Genomic DNA, 21,769 nt, shown 5'->3' with positions numbered 1-21,769 from the left:
AGCTTACAAACAGTCCTGGATACAACAAATCTGTACTTGGACTAGACTAGTTACAGGAAAGGCAGGGAACAAGTACAAATGTAGGCTTTTAAGCCAGCAAGTTGAAAGAGATGGAAAACGGCCCAAACGGCCAAATAAACTACAAATTCTGGGCCAAAACTCACTCTTCCCATGGAAGATAGGCTACCTAGTGCTTACCACTCCCAATGATAAGCTAGAAGGCTTTCCTCCAACACAGAAAGGCTTGGGGGGCTCAGAAGCTTACTTACAATCCTGGATACAGCAACTATGTAACCAGACTAGGCTAGTTATAGGAAAGGTGGGAAACGGGCACAAGTGCGGCTTTCAAACCAGAAAGTTGAAAGAGATGGAAAAAAAACTGCTCAAACAGCCAATAGCTACAATTTCTGGGCCAGGGACCACTCCTCTTGTGGTAGATAGGACTGATGCTTACCACTCCCACTGATAAGCTAGAAGGCTTATCTCCAACACAGAAAGGCTTGGGAGGCTCAAAAGCTTACAAAGAGTCTTGGATACAGCAGATCTGTACCTGGACTAGACTAGTAACAGGAAAGGCAGGAAACAAGCGCAAACACAGGCTTTTAAATCAGAAGGTTGAAAGAGATGTAAAAGCTTCCCAAACGGCCAATAAACTATAATTTCTGGGCCAGAAACCACTCCTCCTATGGTAGATAGGTTACCTAGTGCTTACCACTCCCACTGATAAGCTAGAAGGCTTCTCTCCAACACAGAAGGGCTTGGGGGGCTCAGAAGCTTACCAACAGTCCTGGATACAGCAAATCTGTACCTGGACTACACTAGTTATAGAAAGGGCGGGGACCAAACGCAAAACGGGCTTTTAACCAGAAAGTAGAAAGAGATGGAAAAACTGCCTAAATGGCCAATGAACTACAATTTTAGGGCCAAAACCCACTCTTCCCATGGTAGATAGGCTACCTAGTGCTTACCACTCCCACTGATGAGCTAGAGGGCTTCCATCCAACACAGAAAGGCTTGGGGGGCTCAGAAGCTTACCAACAGTCCTGGATACAGCAAATCTGTATCTGGACTTGACTAGTTACAGGAAAGGCAGGAAACAAGCTTAGATTTTTTTTAACATGCCTTTACATCTCTTTACTTGTACAGGAACATCAACTACAAACTCAGTTCTACTGTCTCATTAACTGTATTAGTGAGAAGACGGAGAAAACCTTCTGAGGTCTTCTAAAACTAAATGCATGCTATTTAGCATCATACAGAAACTACCCCAAATCACCAATCCAGTACAAATCTTCTCCACCTAGAAAATGTCACATTTTGAGATCTTTGGAATCTGGCTCCACACATTCTTTACCATTCATCTCTGCCTTGACAGAATTTAAAATAAAACTAAGGGCCTCTTATTCTGGGTCAGAAAATATCCCATTTTTGTACTATGCCGCTAAGTCTGCCATGGGTAAGGGCATTTTTTTTTTCTCTCTGCTGGAATATGACCTACTCCTAAATGCTGCATAGTTAAACCATTTCTTGCAAAATATGACAATTTATCACTTTTTCCCTTACACAAGAACACCACTACAAAACATTAACAAAAGCTAAATGCCTTCCAGTCAGACAAAGGGCAGACATTTTACTGATCTCAATTATTTAAAATACTGCATTTACATTACTTCATTTCCTTAGCTGCTAAATATACCCAAACAAATACTCTCCTACAATATCAGAGGGCAACATCACACTGGCCCTTTATTTGAAAAACCCTCATCCCATCTTCAGGGTACCAAGCAGATCATCTCTGCAATAGGTCCCAAACGTTGGAAATCACTCCTTCCTCATTTTAAGGAAACACATTTTTGCTTAAAGGGGAAACACCACCTCTTAAAACAATTACAGTACAGCTGCCATCAAACAGGGCGCATAGCCTAATACCATCATCTGCCCCAAAATATTTTCCATTGGACAGTAGAACATGTATGCCTACATCTGATCTACTCCTTTCATAGGTAAGTACTAGGGTAGTCGCCCTTGTGGGCCTTTTTATGCCTTGCCAATTTCCTTTTTTTTGTGCTTTAATTAACCTATTACATTTGATGTTAGATTAGCTGTACCCAACCCATGGTTGATAATTATATATTACCCCAGTGAGAATAATTAGGAACTTACCATAGATAATTTGAGAGGGCCCATGCACAGGTTAAACCATTTAGGAAGTGCCTTTCTCCATTCGTAGAACAGCAGGCAGTTGTAAATTTTCTGTTTCCCATCCACAGATCCATTTAGCACTTGAGTATGGACAGGAATGAGGCTCGTTTTACATGGATGGAAAGTTTGTTCCAGAGCAAAGGTGTCATCTGCAAGATAAACCTGCCCCTCAAAACCATTCTATTGATGTTGCAGAAGAGGGTTAGTACCCTAGACCAAGTTTTTCCGATGCCACTTGACTTGCTGATGTGCAGTAAATCCATCAGTACAACGTTGTAAAATTACTTGTATACCAGGCACAGGTCACCTCTTAGCAGTCTGTAGGATGCCAAATACAGTGACAAGGCTTTGAGTCGGTCCATAATAGGACATACTGTTTCAGAACCTGTATACTTTTAGTAAGGTAATTGCTGTTGGCAGTCTTCTGCACCTAGACAACTTCTACTCCATAACCCCTTCCACACGCACTTTTCTTTGTTGTTTCTGTACTTATATTGTACATGTAGACTTCATGCACTGCATAGTTTCCTTGATATTTATTTTGCTAACGTAGATATGTTTGCTATATTGTGTTCATTACTATACTCTTTATTCCATCCTACTCAGGTTCAAAATGTTATCTTTTATCATTTTCAGCCCAAGAGTGAAATTGTGATCAGGTCTCTACTCTAGAGTACAAATTTAAATTAATACTTAAAATTGAGGATAGATGAAACGCATACTACATCTTAATAAATAGTATAATTGCAGTCAGATAAAAAAGTCAAAACATATTTTTTCTGGAAAACCTACATACCACAGTTTGTTTTACACAAACAAAAATGGGGGTGGATATATTTGTGCAGGCAGTATGTTGAGTACCCCAGACTTACGTAACCCATTAAATCTGCAGATGCAGATGCTGCTATTGGTAACTGTTTCTTCCTAAACAAAAATCTCCACCACTCTTTTTTACTACAGTGACAAAGAGGTAAGACTACTACAGGCTTTAAAAAAAAAATCCACTTCAGTTTTTTTCTGGGACACACCAAACTGAAGTGATATTTTTTAAACCATTATTGAATATTTATATCATAGTTATGTTACACAGCATTTATATTTTAACAAGTTATTAAAAAATGTTCATTGCAAAGCTGTTGCTCTATCAGAAAATAAAAATCTTAGTAAAAAAGTGATAATGGAGAGCACTGGACTGCGGTAGTTTGTTTGTGTAGTGCTCAGAATATTAAGACAGTAGCACAGTTTGACAGTTATTACCATCCTAACATTTTAAACATTACTTTGGACAGTTAAAAAAAAAAAAATCACAGTTCCATCACCTAAAATGCCCAATTTAGCAGAATGACTAGGATTTACCTCATACATTTGCTGCATTCCTCATAAAATGTTTGCTTTTCTGGTAAACCACTGAAAATTTCACTCTGCCAATAATGTCAAACATTAGAATTTTATACTTATTGTTGATTTTGTTTCAGAAAGTGCATGTTGATACCCTAGTAGCTTTATTATCCGATTTTTGCCCTATCCCTCCCAATCATACTTCTTACTGTTCAGAAATTGCATGTCGGTACAAAACCTGTTGTACTATTTTAATTTCTCCAAGTCTTTTGGGTTTCTAATACCATGATGGGAATGGTCCCCAGACAGATTTAATGGGTTAAGGGTGAGAAAAAAAAAAGAGTAGCACTGACAAAGAGTCACCCTGGAATACCTCCCTTTGGATTTGTATCCTTTGTATAATGAATTTGTCCTTTATCATGATTTAGCTGCAAAGTGGTTTGCCACTCTGTCATGGCCACTGCAATGTAACAGATCAGTGTAGGCTGTATCTTATACATTTTAAGTACTCCTTTATCCATGAATGTGGGAAGCTAGCAAATGCTTTTCTGTAATCTATCCATGCCATACTTAGATTCTTCCCATTTTTACAGTTCTCCATTATGACTTTATTTAACAAAAAATGATCCTTTGTTCCATATAACTTTCTTTTGTTACCCTTTTGTAATATTGCCATGATTGAGCTTTCATCTAAATGGCTAAAAACTCTGTTGGCATCAATTCCAGTGCATAGTTTATATGTCGTCGGAAAGCAAGTTATTGTTTTATAGTTTTAAGGATAACTTGCAGGTTCATTCTTAAGTAGGAGTATTGATTTTCCTGTTCTTAACCAGGCTGGTGTCTGTTCAGGGTGCGTATATAACTAGTTCTTACTCAGGGCTACATCTTCATGTAAAGAAGTTAATACTTTTAGCCAGATGTTAGGTACTACATCTGGGGCTGGGGGTTTCCAATTAGAAGCTTTTTTATTTATTTATTGACATTTGTTAACCGGCTTGGTCCAGCTGGGCTTGTGGCCCATTTTCAGTGGAGACCCGAGGAGAAAAGCTAAAAAAAAACACAAACAGTTCATAGAAAATCAAACATTTGAGTCAAAAATATGGTCATAATCAGTTATACAAGAACATTAAGAGAGACAAAGCAGAAATGCAAACACATGATATATACATATCAATATTTTTACAGACTAAAAACATATTACATATTTACAAAAATAATTAAGTCCAACAGTATTGATTGTAGAGTTTCTTTTGCATAAATACTGCACCGTATCAGATCTCTCTTGCTTTCCTACGTCCATATTTCTTTTTCATACCTTTCAAAAGTCTCTAGATTTTGTTCTTTATGTTTTTGCACTTCCTCAGTTGCTTCTTTTTCCAAATGTCCCAAGGTTTCTCAGTCTATATAATGTCTTTTCTTAAACTGGTCATATTAATGAACACAAATTCTTATTTTAAGCTTCTGAGAGTTTTTCTTGTGAAAAATTTCTCTGTTCATTTTTGTATAAATTCTGTCTGGAAATCCTGGGCTTCTTGCATAATAGTAATACATTTTTTTTTTCTTATCCTCAGTAATCCACTCTATTGTCTTTATGTCTCTCTTTTTGGCTTATCAGTTTTTGTGATTTTGGTGAACTACTACTTCCTTCTACAATGGGGGGGAAGTATGCACCCCTGGGCCTGGCCTAGCCCCATTGTTGGAAGGTTTTTATGTCTTGAGGATTCTACACTGTCATTTTTTTTTCCTTTCCTGGCACCAGTGCGCCTACAAAGACTGGTCACTTTTTTTTATCCTGGGTCTTGTGCGCCACTCTTTTTTAACCTATGTCTGTCCATGATATATGTTATAGAAAATACAGTCTATATATCAGTGTTGTCCTGGTGAGATTTTATGAAAAACAGGGTCCACCTCATGAAGGTGCTCACCAACATTTGAAGATGAATTCAGTTCCTGTAATACTATTCTCCTTTGCTTACTGACATATCTCTCCATTATTTCTTTTAATTTCTCCAAGCCTTTTGGGTTTCTAATACCATGATGGGAATGGACCCCATTCCCAAGTCAAAGTATGATTAAAGTTCATTAAATTAGTATTGCTTCAATCTTTTGAAGTCAGCCAGAAGTGCTCTTCGCAGCACCACAATATGCCCAGTAATGACTCATTCTGCAATTTGTATGGAGTTGCATGTACTGGTAACACATCTAAATACGATTGTAGAATTCTTCTTTTAGGAATCCTTGCTCCTACTACTATTGGAACTGTCTGTATATTTTTCCTTCACATTGCTCATTTCTGCCTGCAAATCCTGATCTTTTATGAGTTTGTGTCTCTCTGTATGCAAGGCACTGTAGTCACTGGGTGTGGCAATGATCAATGCTACTTCTGTCTTCTTTTCGTGAACCACTATATCCGTTTTTCTCGGATCTGCCTGAAAAGAACGAAAGCTGAAAACGCCAACAACGAGAAGACCGATACCAGAAGACCGACAACGTAAATGATCGACAGTCCAGAATCCCGATGCTGAAAACACCGACATGCACGACTATGTACGTATGCGATAGTGATGGACTTTAGGGTTAGGGTGCGGGTAAGATAAGCGTGCGTTAGTGACAGACGTTAGAGTAAGGCAAGTGTGCGATAGTGACAGACTTTAGGATTAGGGTGTGGGTAAGGTAAGTGTGCAATAGTGGCGGACGTTAGGGTTTGGGTTAAGGTTAGTGCATAAATTGTGTACGTAAGGTTTAGTGTAGGTTTGTAAGATTTTTGGTGTGCTTGTGTTGTGTGTGTGTTTTTCGGAAACGGATTTGTTTTGTTGAGTTTTGGGATTGTGGTTTGTCAGGCATTTAAACTGTCGGGTATTTCAACTGTCGTTCTTTTCGTGTCGATGTTTTCATTGTTGTGCTTTTAGCTCGTCAATCATTTCAGGTAGATCCGTTTTTCTCACATCTATCTTTTGAACTGTTCGTAATTGGCGATTCCATGTGTGATTCCATGTGATGTAGACTTCATTTTCTATGATGCTTTGTGGCTTATGTTTCCAGTGTTTTTCAGCCACTTCAATACCATAAAGTCTGCACAATCCCTATTAATCCTCCATTACTATATAGCATTTGATTGATTGATTATATCCCTTCATACTTCAAGTTCTGCTCCATCCCAAGTAAATTGTTTTGCTTTTCAGCAAATCATTGAGGAATAGAAGTAAAACCTGTTGTTTTGTTTAACTCGATTTAAAAAATAAAACAAACTTCACGCACATAGCTCTCAACGAATCAGAGATTATTTTAAAATATTAGTACTATTAACTTGAGCCAGGAACAGAATACAAACGTAAATTAGCGTACATTTTCTTTCAGTAAAAGACGTCAATAACTCTAATTATTATTATTATTATTGAATAAGTGCAACTTACTATCGCTTCTCAAAATGTTACCAGGTTTAGAAAAAAGATAAGGAGCCAGTAAAATTTGAGCCAAAATTAAGAGGTATCTTCGGGAATTTCGTACACGAGCCTTCGTACTGACTTAAAAAACAGCACTGCAATCACAATCGCACTTCACGCGTGATTCAGTAGTCTCCATTTTCGCCGGAAATGTAAACTAGTCTCCCCTTACAGAAAGGCAATCAATGCGTTTGTGACGTAAGGTGTCCTTTTCACCAAACTAGGCCCCGTGTGTTGTCTGAAAAACAGGGTCTCCAAAGTGGGTTTATCCTTTTCTCTAAAAGAAGGCGCACAAAGTCCATTCATAGCTGGTATTAAAGCACTTTTCGCCACTAATACCAAGCTTTTAAAATTTACCGCTTTTAAAGTGACGACACCCGTTATATTCCCGATTCAATTGACGGGCCTGCTGTGCTATATAAACGACTTGGGCCTGAAGCACGCGTGAGGAAAACCTGAACAGAGCGAGTCCGGGTTCTATATGGATTGCAATAACGTTAGAGATAAAGCCGATACTGTAATTAACTGTATGCACTTAACTTGCGATGATTTGATACAGGTTGTCTGTATATGTGACGCTAACTAGATTTTGTATGTTTACAGGCGATGGCTGAATACATTCGCATAACCGAAGATGAGAATGAGGAGCCTATTGAAATCCCCACAGAAGATGATGGCACCGTTCTCCTGTCTACAGTCACGGCTCAGTTTCCAGGAGCCTGCGGGTTGCGCTACCGCAATCCTGTTTCGCAGATAGCGCGTGGAGTCCGGCTAGTGGAGGGAATTCTGCATCCCCCTGAGACTGGTTGGTCTAACCTTGTTTTTATCGTCAATTATCCTAAAGGTAAGTATGTGTAACGCGATCTGCGTTTAAACGTTTTTGTGTATCAAGAGTTCTTGATAAAAAGTTCACATTTTAGATCTTAGTGTGTCGCAGGTTAATTGCTTTCAACTGATGTCGTACTTCTTGGTGTATTTTGTCTTTAATTTTAACCGAAGTACTCTCTAGTACCCACAGTGTGCCCAGAATTGAGTCTTAAGTAACTTTTATGGAATTACATGTATTGGTATTATGTCTAATTGTATTTTTTATTATACCCAGCTCCTGTGTCCCAGATGACTGTTCTGTGCCCGTAAGTCGTGGTATTTCTTTACCTTGTGTCCCAGTGTACGTAAAGACATTATAACTATTGTGTATAGGAGTTTATCAACGCTACTTTTCATCTTTTTCCCCATGTTACTGCAAACTGTCCGTAGTGCGCATCGGTTACCGTTCTTGTCTCCTAGCAAGAGGTTCTCCGGTTCGAGTTTGGGGTGCCTTCTGTGTAGTCTGCAGGTCTCTCTTTCCTCACACACTCCAAAGACCTGCGTAAGTGAATTGGACACTAAATTGGCTGGCAGTATAAACGTTGGCTCGAGATTATCACTAGTTTAGTAACACCCTGCCTCCACGTGCAAAATAGGAAAAGGGGTTGATGGATGGACTGTCTAGCCATTAATAAAGCAGTTTTTAAATATTTTTCGTGCCATATCACCATTACTTTATTTAAAAATCAAACACATTTTAAAATAGTGTCATTAATGCAAGACATTGACACAATTAAAGAATGAGAAATATACATTTTGTGAAGTGAAAGAAGTAATTGTTATTAAGTCATCACTTTTTTCCATATGTCACCAATTTTAGCATGAAGTAAGAGGTAGAGAGCTAAAATCTTGAGTCAAAAATCAAGACGTCCTTTCAATAGGGAGAGTTGACAGATCATGAAATTAGTGATGACTTGCATTTGCTTTCAAGACATACCATGTGCAGGGTTGTGTGAGTGATTCCTTGTAACTATGTTTAGGTTCTAAAAGGGTAAAGTGCCTTCTGTCTTGTCCTGTCCTACATTCTCTTACAAACGTACACATTACAGCAAAATATTGAGTCATTCTGTGAAACCGACTATATGCTGTTTAGGACTGCACTACAAAGGGCATAAGCAGACAGGTTATCCTGGCATAAACGTAGCTGTGCTGTGAGCTGCCTGATTTGAAGTTATTATTAAAGGCTCCATATCCCCCCTCATTTATTTCACATAAGAGTCTTTGTACGGGTTTAGTTCAGTTATTAAATTAAACCCTTTTACAAAGGTGTAATATATGAAGAAATTCAACACTTTGAGGAGCAACTATATTTCAAAAGCTGTGTCAACCACGATTGATATCTATTTAGTTTTGAATGTGTTTTCTTTCATAACAGTATTTGGTTTTCAAGATGCTTGTGGAACATTTGAATGGAAAGGCCATTCATGTCATTATTGTGCTTATTAAATGATCTGTTTTTTAATTCTACTGTTACTCCTACATGACACGGATTTACTGTTACATTTGCATTGCGCGTCAATCACTGCACATTGCTGTTAATCCCCGCCCTCCAGCATGTCATTCATGGTGGGCACGCTCATTCCTGCGCAAACTGGGGTGGGAGGTTGGCATAATGGTTAAGGTGTTTACCTTACAGACACAAGATGCAGGGTTTGATTCTCACATGGGGTAATTGGATAGGCTTAAAATGTTCCACAAGGGCACTTGGCCTAGTACTAATCTATGAACCTAATCTATGAACTCTGAGGTGGGTTAATACACTTCAGAAACCCCACACAGCCTTCCTGAAGACACTGGAGGGTATAAATGTATCTCCAAACACCATCTTATTGGGTGACTTCAACTACCCGAATATAGACTGGGAACATTACTCAAGCCCTAGCCCAACGGTTCCTGGAGTTCATAAATTCAAATGCCATGGAACAGCTAGTCACTGTTCCCACGAGAGGAGAAAATATACTAGATCTCATTATCACAAACATGGGGACAAAATGCTCCACACTGGAAGTATATCCCTCCTTGGTGAGATCTGATCATAAACTAATCTCACTGGAAATCCACATCCCGCCCCCACCCCAAACAAAAAAGACCACAGTGAAGAACTTCTCTAAAGCAAACTTCACAATACTCAAGACTGGTGTGGTATCCTTCAAGGCCCCTGAGCCAGTGGAAACCACAACCCAAGCTGCGGGAGCCCTTACAAATGCCTTCTATGAACACCTCCAGGACTGCATGGATCAGGCAATCCCAAATAAAACCAAGACCCTTTCCACAAAGGGCAAACGTCCAGTCTGGTGGACCCCAGCCATTAACAAACTTTACAATAAGAGGAGAAAGCTATTACATGATGGAACAAAATCCATAAAAGGGAAGTCACCCCTGATCATTATTAGTAAAAAAAAACGAGCACTCATAAAATCAACTAAGGCCAATTTTGAGAGAAAAATTGCCATGGATTCAAAGGACAATCATAAGGCCTTTTTCAGCTATGTTAGGAACCTGGGTGGAAACTCCCAGATATGCTCAGAATTAGTCCAAAATGATACAAAAATCACTGAACCCACAGACATTGCCAACATACTGGCAGACAGGTTCAGTGCAAACTCCCTCTCCCCTAAGGGAGAGATAACTATCCCAGCGGAGTGTAGCCCCCCCAGACATCTCAAATGCGCAGGTGAAAGCTGCTCTCTCTAAAGCTAAAAACACAGCATCAATGGGACCGGATGGTGTCCCCGGCTGTGTGCTACACGAGCTAAATGAGGAATTAAACCCGCACATAAGGCAGCTGTTTAATCTCAGCCTTACCACAGGATACGTGCCCAAGGAGTGGCGTACGGCAACTGTGGTCCCACTCCACAAAGGCGGTGCCTCTACGGACCCTGGTAATTACCGCCCCATAAGCTTAACAAGTCTAGTCTGCAAAGCTATGGAGAGGATCATAATGGAGCTCATAAACAAAGATATAGGGGACTTGCAGACATTGGACCCGACCCAGTTTGGCTTCGTCAAGGGCAGATCATGCCTTTTGAACTTGGTCGACTTCTTTGACACAGTCACCAAGGCCATTGATGAGGGAAAGGCAGTCCATACAGCCTACCTTGACCTTGCAAAGGCTTTCGACACAATACCCCACTCGGGTATTGTAGAAAAACTTACCAGCTTAAATGTAAACCCATATGTCACAAGATGGGTTGCCAACTGGCTTAAGGACAGAACCCACAGGGAACTTACCAGCTTAAATGTAAACCCATATGTCACAAGATGGGTTGCCAACTGGCTTAAGGACAGAACCCACAGGGTTAGAGTTGCTGGCGCTATATCAGACTCCAGGCCGGTCACAAGTGGTGTCCCACAGGGCTCGGTCCTTGGCCCCCTACTGTTCGGCATCTACTTCTCAGAAGTACAGGCCAACATGGGAGGACTTTGGCTGACAAAGTTTGCAGATGACTGCAAACTGGGCGCTATAGTGGAAAGTGCATCGGACACGGATATCCTTCAGAAGGGACTCACGGAAACAGATAGCTGGTGCCAGAGCCATGGCCTGAAGTTAAACGCCAAAAAATGTATAGTCATACCCTTCGGGAAAAACAAGGTAACCCCAAGCTACCATATAGGTGGCAATCCACTAAGCACAGAAGAGACCTGGGGACCCAGGTTGACATTGGCCTTTCTTTTGACACTCGCGTTGCTAAAGTGATTAGAAAGACCTTTGCCCACCTGATCATGAAGGGATTCACATCCAGATCTAGTGAGGTCATTGTTCCCCTGTACTCTTCACTTATCAGACCAATGATAGAGTACAATGCCCCATTCAGGATGTATCTCACCCGACATCTGCAGCAATTGGAGAGACCCCAAAAGTTCCTCACCAAAAGGATAAGGGGACTCCAAAATCTGTCATTCTGCCAGATTGAAGAAACTCCAGCTCTATTCAGTCGCATACCGTCTGCTCAGAGGTGACAATGTGCCTGACATACAAGGCCATGTCCAACCCGGAATTAATGGACATGCTCCACCTCAAAAAAATCCAAATCCACCAAAACCACTAGAGCAAGCAACTTAAACCTTAGCACGGATATAAATAGGACGTGCTGGAGGGATAGATTTGTCACTCAGACTCCCTATGCTGTGGAATAAAATCCCGGTCCATGTGAGGCAGAGCACCTCGCTGGCTCTGTTCAAGTGGAATCTTGACCTGTGGATGGAAGATCATAGGTTTACCCCGGGGGTCGTCTGTGTCACTGCTGGACAGAGGCACGACAAACTAATGGGCACAGTATTTTTTCATATAAGGGGTGGCGTAAGCCACAAAACTTTGGGCTAGGCTTGTAAATGCCTTGGGGCAGATAACCTAGTATAAACCTATAAACATGCTTGATTTATGCAAGCTTCCAGGTTTGGGCCTCTTCCCCCAACAGGCTAAGTGTGATCACACACACACTGTTTTTGAAAAAAATGAATATATGATTTTCAGTTGAGGGTGCATGTATGTGGCCATACCAAACATATGTTTTTTAGAGTTTTTAATATCTTAAAGAACAGACCTGAGAAACATGTTTGTTTCATCATGGCTTGATGTTTCCTACATTTTAACACCACTCACACTATTTATTTATTTTTTTGGTATTTTCCGTTAAACCCCTACCACGCGTCTTGGGACCTGGTCTGGCATGTACTTTTTAGTGACTAGAATTTACTGAGCTCCATGACAAATAATGGTTGAAAAGTATGAAATGGACTATAGAAAGTATGAAATGGACTATAGAAAGTAGAGTCATAGATTCATACTAGTCTATAGGGTCATACTAGGCTATATGCCCTGGGGCATTTATAAGCCTAGCCCGAGTGTGTTTGGCTTTCACCACCCTTTGATTTGAGTTTGCTGTGCCCTTTTTAAGGTTTGTTTACTGTGCCTCTGTCTAGTAGTGACACAGAAGTAATCCCCAGGGTATAGAATAATAACTCATTTACATCAGGTTAGTACTAAGCTAACTAACCTTGTGTGCCATTTTAAGCCTAGCCAGTTATCCCTTGTGAGACTCAAAACCCTGCACCTTGTGTTTGTAAGGCAAACACTTTAACCATTAGGCCACCCTCTCAACCTACAATATACATCTTCAATCTGTTAAGCTCTTGCCAGTGGTGAGAATCAAACCCTGCAAGGCATACACCTTAACCACTGTACCATTGACCTTTCAGGATTCCGCCTTTTCTGTTAAGGCTGACCAATCAAGCAGTAGGGGACTGGCTGTCAAATGGAGATGAATGTTTATTCAGACACAGCTGAACTGAGGTTTCTAGCTGCACTCGTGCACAGCAGTTGCTTTTAAGTTCTAAGCTTGATAGTTACATTGTCACTAACGCTGGGCATAAAGAAATATTTCAGTCACGTGGCTGAGCCAGAAACCAACCGTGAAAAGTACCTAATTGGGTCTCTTAGGCAAAGCTCATGACTCTGCTGACACTGTTCTGTCTCTCTCTAATCAGTAAAAACTATTTCCGAGTATAATACACTAGTATTTTACTTTAATGCATTGCGGTATACATTAGATTTGATGCAACTCTGTACACTTAGGCAAATGCAGTGACAAGACTTTTTAAGAAAGCAGGGAGCCATTTATTAGAAAAAAAAATGTAAATTGTTTTTTTAACCTTCAGGGCGAGCGACACCAGTCCAGGTCCCAAGACGCGTGGTAGGGGTTTAACGGAAAAATAACTTTTTTATATGTAATTTCTGAGTCTTAGTCTGACCATATGAGGTCTGGCAGCTTGAAGTAATTCTGATTTGTTTAGTGTGCCTCTATATCCCACAATGCAGTGCTTAGCACTCGGGCCTCTTTCTTCCTAAAGCTCCTGTCATTGCACTGATTTTACGTGTATACACTGCTGTCGTTCATGTATAGGTTCATAGGTGTGTACTAAGCTAATGGCCCTGTAGTTCTAGTTCCTGTCCACACATCAAGATTTCTCTCGAGGGTCACTGAGGTGATGTATTAACATGTATGGGAAGTTTATTCCATAGCATGGGCAAATGCTGGGTTATGAGCTTGTTCTGTTGTAGTAATGAGGTTGAGGTCTGGAGCGTGTAGTGCGGAGGGATTGCAAATTTTTTAGATGCATTTCTAACGGTCCTTCCGAGCCATTTTAGGCCTAGCTAATTATCCCTAGTGAGACAACCTTGCACCTGTGTTTGCAAGGCAAACACCTTAACCATTGGGCCACCCTCACGAATAAACAGCCTCTGCAAGGCTCAACCCCAGGACCCTGCACACCATAGCCAAAGTGATTTACCACTAATCCACCTCAGATATATGTACCTTATGTATGTAAGGCAAACGCCTTAAACCATTAGGCCACCCTCCCAATCACCAAAACACCTTCTGGGAGGTCTAATACAGACAGAATAGTGTGTAAATGTCCTACGCTGATTGCCTCAAAGGCCCATCTCTTTACTGTGCATCTTGAAGACATCAGAGGATCTCTGCCTGACATACAAGGCATCCCTGGCCCCTGTTTTGATGAATCTTCTGCACATCTGCAAAACATACTGCATCAGAACTGCTTGATTGAAGGCTAAGTTTTACTTATAAATAGGACATGTTGGAGGGACAAATATGTCTGGAACAGGCTCCCCGTCCATGCCAAGCAGAGTTCCTGTCTATTCCTGTTTAAGCACAACTTGGACCAGTGGATGGGTAACTGGGAAATTCACCCCTGGATTGGACAAAGACGGTCAGTAAATTGCATCTTATCAAATTTGTGCATCACATTTTGGTTGCACGGGTAGGCTTTTAAGAGCCCTAGTGTTTCTGTACACCTATGAACCTGTTGAACAATCTTTTGACAGTTGCCTTTATGAAATTTGCAGATGTTGGCCATGTACTGGGGACCCTTGTATCTGATTGTTTTTTTTTTTTTTTTAAGCTTTCAACTAAAATGCAGAATTGTACATTATAGAATTTTGTATAGCCCACCTGGGCAAGGTAGTTTCTCATGGAGTCACTACAGTTTTTGCAGCAGTCACTGTTTATAATGCTGTGATATACGTGGAAACAAAATGGGTCTATATTAGAACACCAAAGTTTCAAAACTTCGAGTGTTCTAATATTGACCCGTTTTCAGCGAACGCTGAAAATATCGAAGAAACCAAACAGATTTTTTTTTTCCTAGGGAAATAATTCGGTTGTCCGTTTCTGTTGCTTCGGTATTTTCAGCGCTGTGGTGGAAAGTTACAGGTCTGGTTCAGGTAAGTGTGCGATTGTGTGGACGTGAGGGTTAGGGCGGGTTAAGTGAGTTTGGGTTGGGGCGTGGGTCAGGTGACTGAGATAGTGAGTGACTGACCGGACCTTAGGGTTTAGGTTAAGTTGATAGTGTATGTATAGTTTTGTGTAGGGTTAGGTGTATGTGTGTGGATTTCTATTTGGTGTGCTTGTGTTTTATGTATATGTTTTGGAACAGCAAATTTTTCCGTAGGATAGACTCCAACAAGATTACTGGATTTTTATAAAATCCCTGGCTCTCTAATTTTGAGTGCTGCAAACTCTTTGAGGCTATGGGTCTAAGGGCAACCAAGTGCAAAAACAGTTTCATAGCAGCAAAAGAAAATGTAACTTGGGCTGCTGTTAATGCCTTGTACTTTTGGAGCCACCCCCCCCCCCAACAAAATTGGCATCTCTACTGTAAAGAAAAAATTAAAGTCTGTTAACACACGTCCATTATCTGAACACAATCTTCCAAAGTTTTCAGGAAGAAAAATTCATACGTTCTGAATAGTCAGTGTACATATTTGCTTGTGCATGTTTTTGAGCTTGTAGCCTGTTCGTGTCGTTCTTGTCCACTGGTGTTGAATGGTTAGGGTTAGTGTATTCCCTGAGTGCAGAAAAATCTTTTTCCAGTTCAGTTAAGTTTGTCCAGACTAACTGGGACCTAAAGTAGTTCGGATAAAATCGAGACTCTACTGTGTCTTGGTTTTGAAAAATCTGAACAGTCTTACCATAATTACTGGGGTCATGGGCAGATGGCTATCTGTGTGTGTGTGTGTGTGTGTGTGTGTAGTTTTCTCCAATTGCTGTAATATCTACTGTTCATATAATGTTTTAACAGAAGTGGTTTCATTCTTGCACTGCCAATGTTGCTGATTAGCGAGTTAAATTCTGATGCTTTGTGGGGTGCATCTTTTTAATGCTACTTGCAATTTTAAAATCAATGGTTAGCTGTTTTTTTTTTTTTTTGGAAGAGGTGGTTATGTTTAACCCTTTCGTACTATTTACCTCGGTCTTAAATACCTTTTTAAACATTTATTCTCAGTCCTGTCTTTGGTCGCCAAGATATGATTCAAACACTAGTTTATTTTTCCGTTGCTATTCATGCTTCAGATGAGCACCTAATTCTTTCTGAGCTTCTAATGGATATCCATCCCAATCTGAACTTTTGTCTTTGACTGGGAAAGTCCAACAGGTTGTAACACATTTTCAATGTAGGCACAGGGAGAAGTGCTCCATTACATCATCTTTTGGCTGCTCCTGTTAGGGGTCGCCACAGCGGATCATCTGCTTCCATTTCTTCCTGTCCTCTGCATCTTGCTCTGTCACACCAACCACCTGCATGTCCCCTCACCACATCCATAAACCTGATCTTAAGCTGCCTTTTTTCCTGTTACCTGGCAGCTTCATCCTTAACATCTTTTTCCCAATATACTCTGCATTCCTCCTCTGCATATGTCCAAGCCAACATAATCTTGCCTCTTTGGCTTTGTTTTCAAACCTTCCAACCTGGGATGACCATCTAATATACTTATTCCTAATCATATCCACCCTTGTCACACCCAGTGCAAAATAACTCTGTCACGTCCAGCTCTGACTCCTGCCTTATTGACAGTGCCACTGTCTCCAGCCCATATAACATAGCTGGTCTCCACTACCCTCTTGTAGACCTTCCCTTTCACTCTTACTGGTACTCGTCTGTCACAAATCACTCCTGACACTCTTCTCCACCCACTCCATCCTACCTGTACTCTCTCTTCTTCACCCCTCTTCCACACTCACCATTACTCTGAACTGTTGATCCCAAGTATTTTAAACTCATCACCTTCGCCACCTCTACTCCCTGCATCCTCATCATTCCTCTATCCTCCATCTTATTCACACACACACATTCTGTCTTAATCCTGCTGACCTTCATTCCTCTTCTCTCTGGAGCACATCTCTACCTGTCCAGGGTAGTCTCCACCTGTTCCTACTCTCACTGCAAACATCGTAGTCCATGGGGACTCCTGTCTGTGTTCCATTACATAACGCTTGTTGTACTGAAGTTGTTCCTTGTTCCAAGTCTGTAATGTTATGGACAGGAACCACTCTGGGTTGGTGTTGTCATCCTGTTTGAAAAAATACCCTCACACCATTCAGGGCATGGAAGCTGAAGCCGTCTTGGAATGGAATGTAGGGTATTACTTTGAACTGAATATTTAGTGATGTACAAAATATGCCCCCATAATGTTTCCGTGGATAGGGCTAGTGTAAAAGGAGTTTCTATGTTACTTAGGTTTGTTCTCAAAGTAAACATGCAAGGATGTTTAGCATGTTGCTATTTTGTAACTTGAGCATGCAGGGTTAGGGTGTCAATCTTATCCCTGTGGAGCCACTCCAAATTACTAGTAGTACAGTAATTTTAGTAAATGGAGCTTACACTTGGGTCCACGCGAGTAGTTTCATTTTCTAAGGTTGTTTTTATATTGTAAACTGTTGAAAGTTTGTAGAATACCATTGAGCATACAGTTGCTTTAACAGATATGAGAATAATCTTATTACATTAGTGCCATGCCCCTGTCCAACGGGGAAAGAAGTGGACCCCTGGGTGAAATTAGTGACCCATCAAATTGTCCAGATTGTGTTTGAGGGCCAATGGGGCGCTGTGTTTGAGGGCCAATGGGGCGCTGTGTTTGAGGGCCAATGGGGCGCTGTGTTTGAGGGCCAATGGGGCGCTGTGTTTGAGGGCCAATGGGGCGCTGTGTTTGAGGGCCAATGGGGCGCTGTGTTTGAGGGCCAATGGGGCGCTGTGTTTGAGGGCCAATGGGGCGCTGTGTTTGAGGGCCAATGGGGCGCTGTGTTTGAGGGCCAATGGGGCGCTGTGTTTGAGGGCCAATGGGGCGCTGTGTTTGAGGGCCAATGGGGCGCTGTGTTTGAGGGCCAATGGGGCGCTGTGTTAGGGCCAATGGGGCGCTGTGTTTGAGGGCCAATGGGGCGCTGTGTTTGAGGGCCAATGGGGCGCTGTGTTTGACGTGAAGTGGGAGTCTATTCCAAAGTCGCTAACCTCTGGGAGACAAATCTACACCTCCAGTAGGTTCTGTTGACTTCCCATACCAGGTTTAGACTCCTTGGAGCAAGTAATTCATGTGCAGCTTGACTTCTGGATGCTCAGCATTTCCAGTAAATCGGGGTCCGAGATCACCTTGTATGCAAGGCAAAGATTGCCCCTGAGCACTCTGTCTGAAACAGAATAAAGTAACTGATTTCAGCCGATCCACATAGGATAGCTGCTAAAGACCTTGAGTAACTTTTGTGGTCTCCTGCAGGTGCTTTAAATGTAACATACAAAAGGGGTGCTTCACTCTATTGGCCTAATGAGTGAAGAGTACAGGGAGGTGGTAACTTTTCTCAAGACAGTGCTCTTACTTGTGAGATAAGACATGTATATTTACCACTAGAAATATGGTAATCAAAGGCAAGGTTGCCATCAACCTGAGTGCCCAGATCTATCACAGATACTTGGCGTATTGATGTGGTAATTTTGCAGGAACCTTGTATTGAGGCCATGAGTTAGGCCATGAGTTTGGCACTAGTTCATTTTTTAAGACCATCTTGAAAGGTGTTGACATCGTTTGGAGATTGTGACCGTAACCAGTTTGCAGTAGTCTGCAAACTCAGCCAAATTAACTTGGGTTTAGCTTGTACTGCAGAGAAATAGATGAACAGTATATGTCCCAAGTCTGTTCCTTGCGGAACACCACTAGTTAACGGGTCTGCTTTTGCAGATGGATTCCTGTATTATGATTGTATGGGTTCCATCAGTGAGTCGGTTCACAACCTGTCTTACAATATAAAGGTTGATATCTAGCTGGGAGAGTTTGTCATGCCAGAGTGTGGGCTAGTATCACGTGCCTTTGTTAGGTCTGGGTAGACTGTATGCAGATTTCCCCTCGTCTAGGGCCCTTGTGACAGTCCACCGGGTTTAACATGAATGATCTCCCCTTTAAGTCAAACTGGGAAGGATCTAGTGTTTAAAGATTACCTATATCTTTTGTTGAGGTCCATGATTCTCTCCATGACCTTGCAGATGAGGCTAGATGGGCTGATAGGTCTGTACTTCCTGGGGTCCGTATAAATGCCACCTTTGTGCAAGGGGATAACTGTGGCTGATTTTCCATTCAGCCTGGACAGACTGTGCTTAGTGTGAAAGTAGTATCAATTGGTGATACTAATTCTTGTTTGAGCCCATGTAGGATGAAGCTGGGTTGTTGCTGTGTGTTTGACCTTAAAACATATGACATGCTCTCTAGAGATGCAAGGTGGGGAACATGTGGTAGGGATATTGTGAAGTGTGGCAGGGACAGGTAAGTTCTACAAACCTCTCAGCTTAACGGCTGTGTCCACTGGCTCAGTATGTGTTGCATCATGTATGTACGCAACGGGAGGTAAAAATGTATGAGATGCAAATCACTTGTTGGTGTTTTGTTTTTAAAAGCTCCCACAGACCCAGCAAAGTCTTCACTGGGAGGTAACTACCCCCTTAAGGACATATCAAAGCTTTAGCCACGTGGCTTCTGAGTGCCCATGTCTTTGGTACTGTTACTGGTACTTTTCCGTACCATAAAGCCAAACCCCAAATGTTGACATGCCATGTTCAACCCAAAGAGATCCTACAGTGGGGAAGAACCTCTAGTTTTTCCAGATAACTGTTGTAATTATAGCAGCATGAGGATGTCATTCCATTGTATGCTAATTTTAAAAACAGTGTTTTAAATCGTGATGGTTGTAAGGAGAGAGAGGTTCTGTGCAGCTTGCTGTTTAGATGTTCACATATTATACCATTGCTGGTTAAACAAGTGATTATGCTTGGCGTACTACAGTACAGTTGCCGTTTGATTTGGTCAAGACATCCGAAACCAGTTTCCTAGATTAGCTATTTTAAAATTGGCGTGTGCTGAAGTGAGGTTACAGGCAATACTGGAGCGATGCACTTGAGCATGATGAAGCCCTGCTTCCTTATTTGCCTTTTTTTACTTCTGGTTTTGATATTAACTTATTTGGCTGCATTAGTTTTAACCCTCATCCTTCCTGTTGGACACATGGTTTGTTCTCCATTTCCATTGTGAATTTGGTTCTCATTGTGCTCTGGTTTTGTCTTGCATCCACTGACATTTTGCGATGGCAAGCCTCTAAATGGCCTTTAGATGTTGTGTGTGGAGTATGTGCTTGTATCCAGGGAACTTGGCAGCTTGTGTGGGTTCACCTTTGAGAATGGTATATCGTCTGGCTTCCTCTCAATTAACATCATGTAGTCCAAGATTATGTGAATTACTGCATTTGTGAGGTTTGCACCTTTCATACAGGGAGAGTATCAACGGTAATAGCTAGAATTGCAGCAAACACAGATATAAAGAAACAAGTAAACTGGAGTACTTGCCAAATTTTGGATCGGAGGGGTTGCTTTGTATTCAATTTCTTTGGCATATGTTTTCAGTGAAGCTGTCCAACTTTTGTAGTTTCTATTAATGAAAATATTAGATATCGAGGCTGTGAACTTGTATTTATTTAGCCTGCCTGCTAAAGGGGTGTGAGAATCCTTATCTCAGTTTTGTTGGTGTCTCTACTTTTTTTTTTTTTATATTATTTTTAAGATAATAAAAGGAAAATGGATGAAAATGATGCATCCTCGGCAGTAAAAGTGAAAAGATCAGTACAGAAGACATCTGACTTGATAGTTCTTGGCCTTCCATGGAAGACAACAGAGCAAGATTTAAAAGAATATTTCAGCACATTTGGTGACGTTATTATGGTGCAGGTAAGTAAAAATTGAATAGGTCCTTGCTGCTTAACTGCAGTAATGTGCATGTCCTGAATGCATGTGTGCTTAAGATTATCATTAGGTTCATGGGAATGGGTTCTTGTCTGCGTTATTGCAGTCCTTAATCTCTGCGTGATCCTGTTGGCTAAAGAATGCTAACTTGTTTGACAGGGTGGTGTGTTATTCTTTTCTAAAAGGACTTGATTGTGGTGGATTTTTTGAATTTTGTATTTCTTTTCCAGGGTAAGCCACTGATTTCCATGGACCTTTTTCAGACTCTGCTCAGTAGTGGTGTCTAGTTAATTTACATGCTTTGAGTTACGTAGTTAAGCAATGGAGGCTGAAGAATTAAACTGGAAACTGCTTAACTGCTCTTTAATTCTCTAAGCTAACTGCCAGACAAAGAAGGAACCAGTTTGAAGTGACTAAATTTAGTGTAGACTACTGCTGCAACATATTCTTTTTTGCCACCCACATTTTCTTTTCCTTGCCCTAAAACAAGCCCACATCTTCCTGAAGTGTGTGTACCTGGATATAAGCTAATTAACTCAATATAGGAAAACTCCACCTCTCATACAGTTTAACTCTATTGTTGGGTTCCCTACAGTATGGTTCCAGCATTGTGTATGTACCAGAAACTTGCTTGTAGTTTTAAAACTTTATTTCCTTACATTGGAGTCAAAGGAAGGGAAAGCCCACCTACTTTTTTTAAAACTCAACTTCTCTCATACTTTGCAGAGAAATTGGTCTCCACCTGCATGACACATCATAGACACAGTTAAATCTGTAGTTTACCCTGTCAGGTACTGCTGTCAATCTTAGATGGGTATTAATCATGCTAATGTCAGGAACACATC

General features: G+C 41.1%; 1 protein-coding gene across 2 annotated transcripts in view; it reads left to right on the top strand.

The window, feature by feature from the left end:
- The first annotated feature begins 7,155 nt into the window (after positions 1–7,155).
- The window catches only part of LOC122795533 (TAR DNA-binding protein 43-like), a 67,697-nt gene continuing 53,083 nt past the window's right edge, over positions 7,156–21,769 (top strand). Inside the window, exons 1-3 of one of the 2 annotated variants that reach the window (XM_044063735.1) lie at positions 7,156–7,510; positions 7,587–7,827; positions 20,746–20,909. In XM_044063735.1, coding sequence (XP_043919670.1) covers positions 7,590–7,827; positions 20,746–20,909 — 402 coding nt within the window. In that variant the 5' untranslated portion in view covers positions 7,156–7,510; positions 7,587–7,589. The remainder of the gene's footprint in view (positions 7,511–7,586; positions 7,828–20,745; positions 20,910–21,769) is intronic. The other variant, XM_044063734.1, reaches the window with a different exon arrangement.

Source organism: Protopterus annectens, chromosome 2.part2 (genome assembly GCF_019279795.1).
Source record: "Protopterus annectens isolate FY-2018-M chromosome 2.part2, PAN1.0, whole genome shotgun sequence".
Classification (NCBI taxonomy): Eukaryota; Metazoa; Chordata; order Ceratodontiformes; family Protopteridae; genus Protopterus; species Protopterus annectens.
The sequence above is the reverse complement of the archived record's forward strand: the minus strand, read 5'-3'. Positions and strand labels throughout refer to the sequence as shown.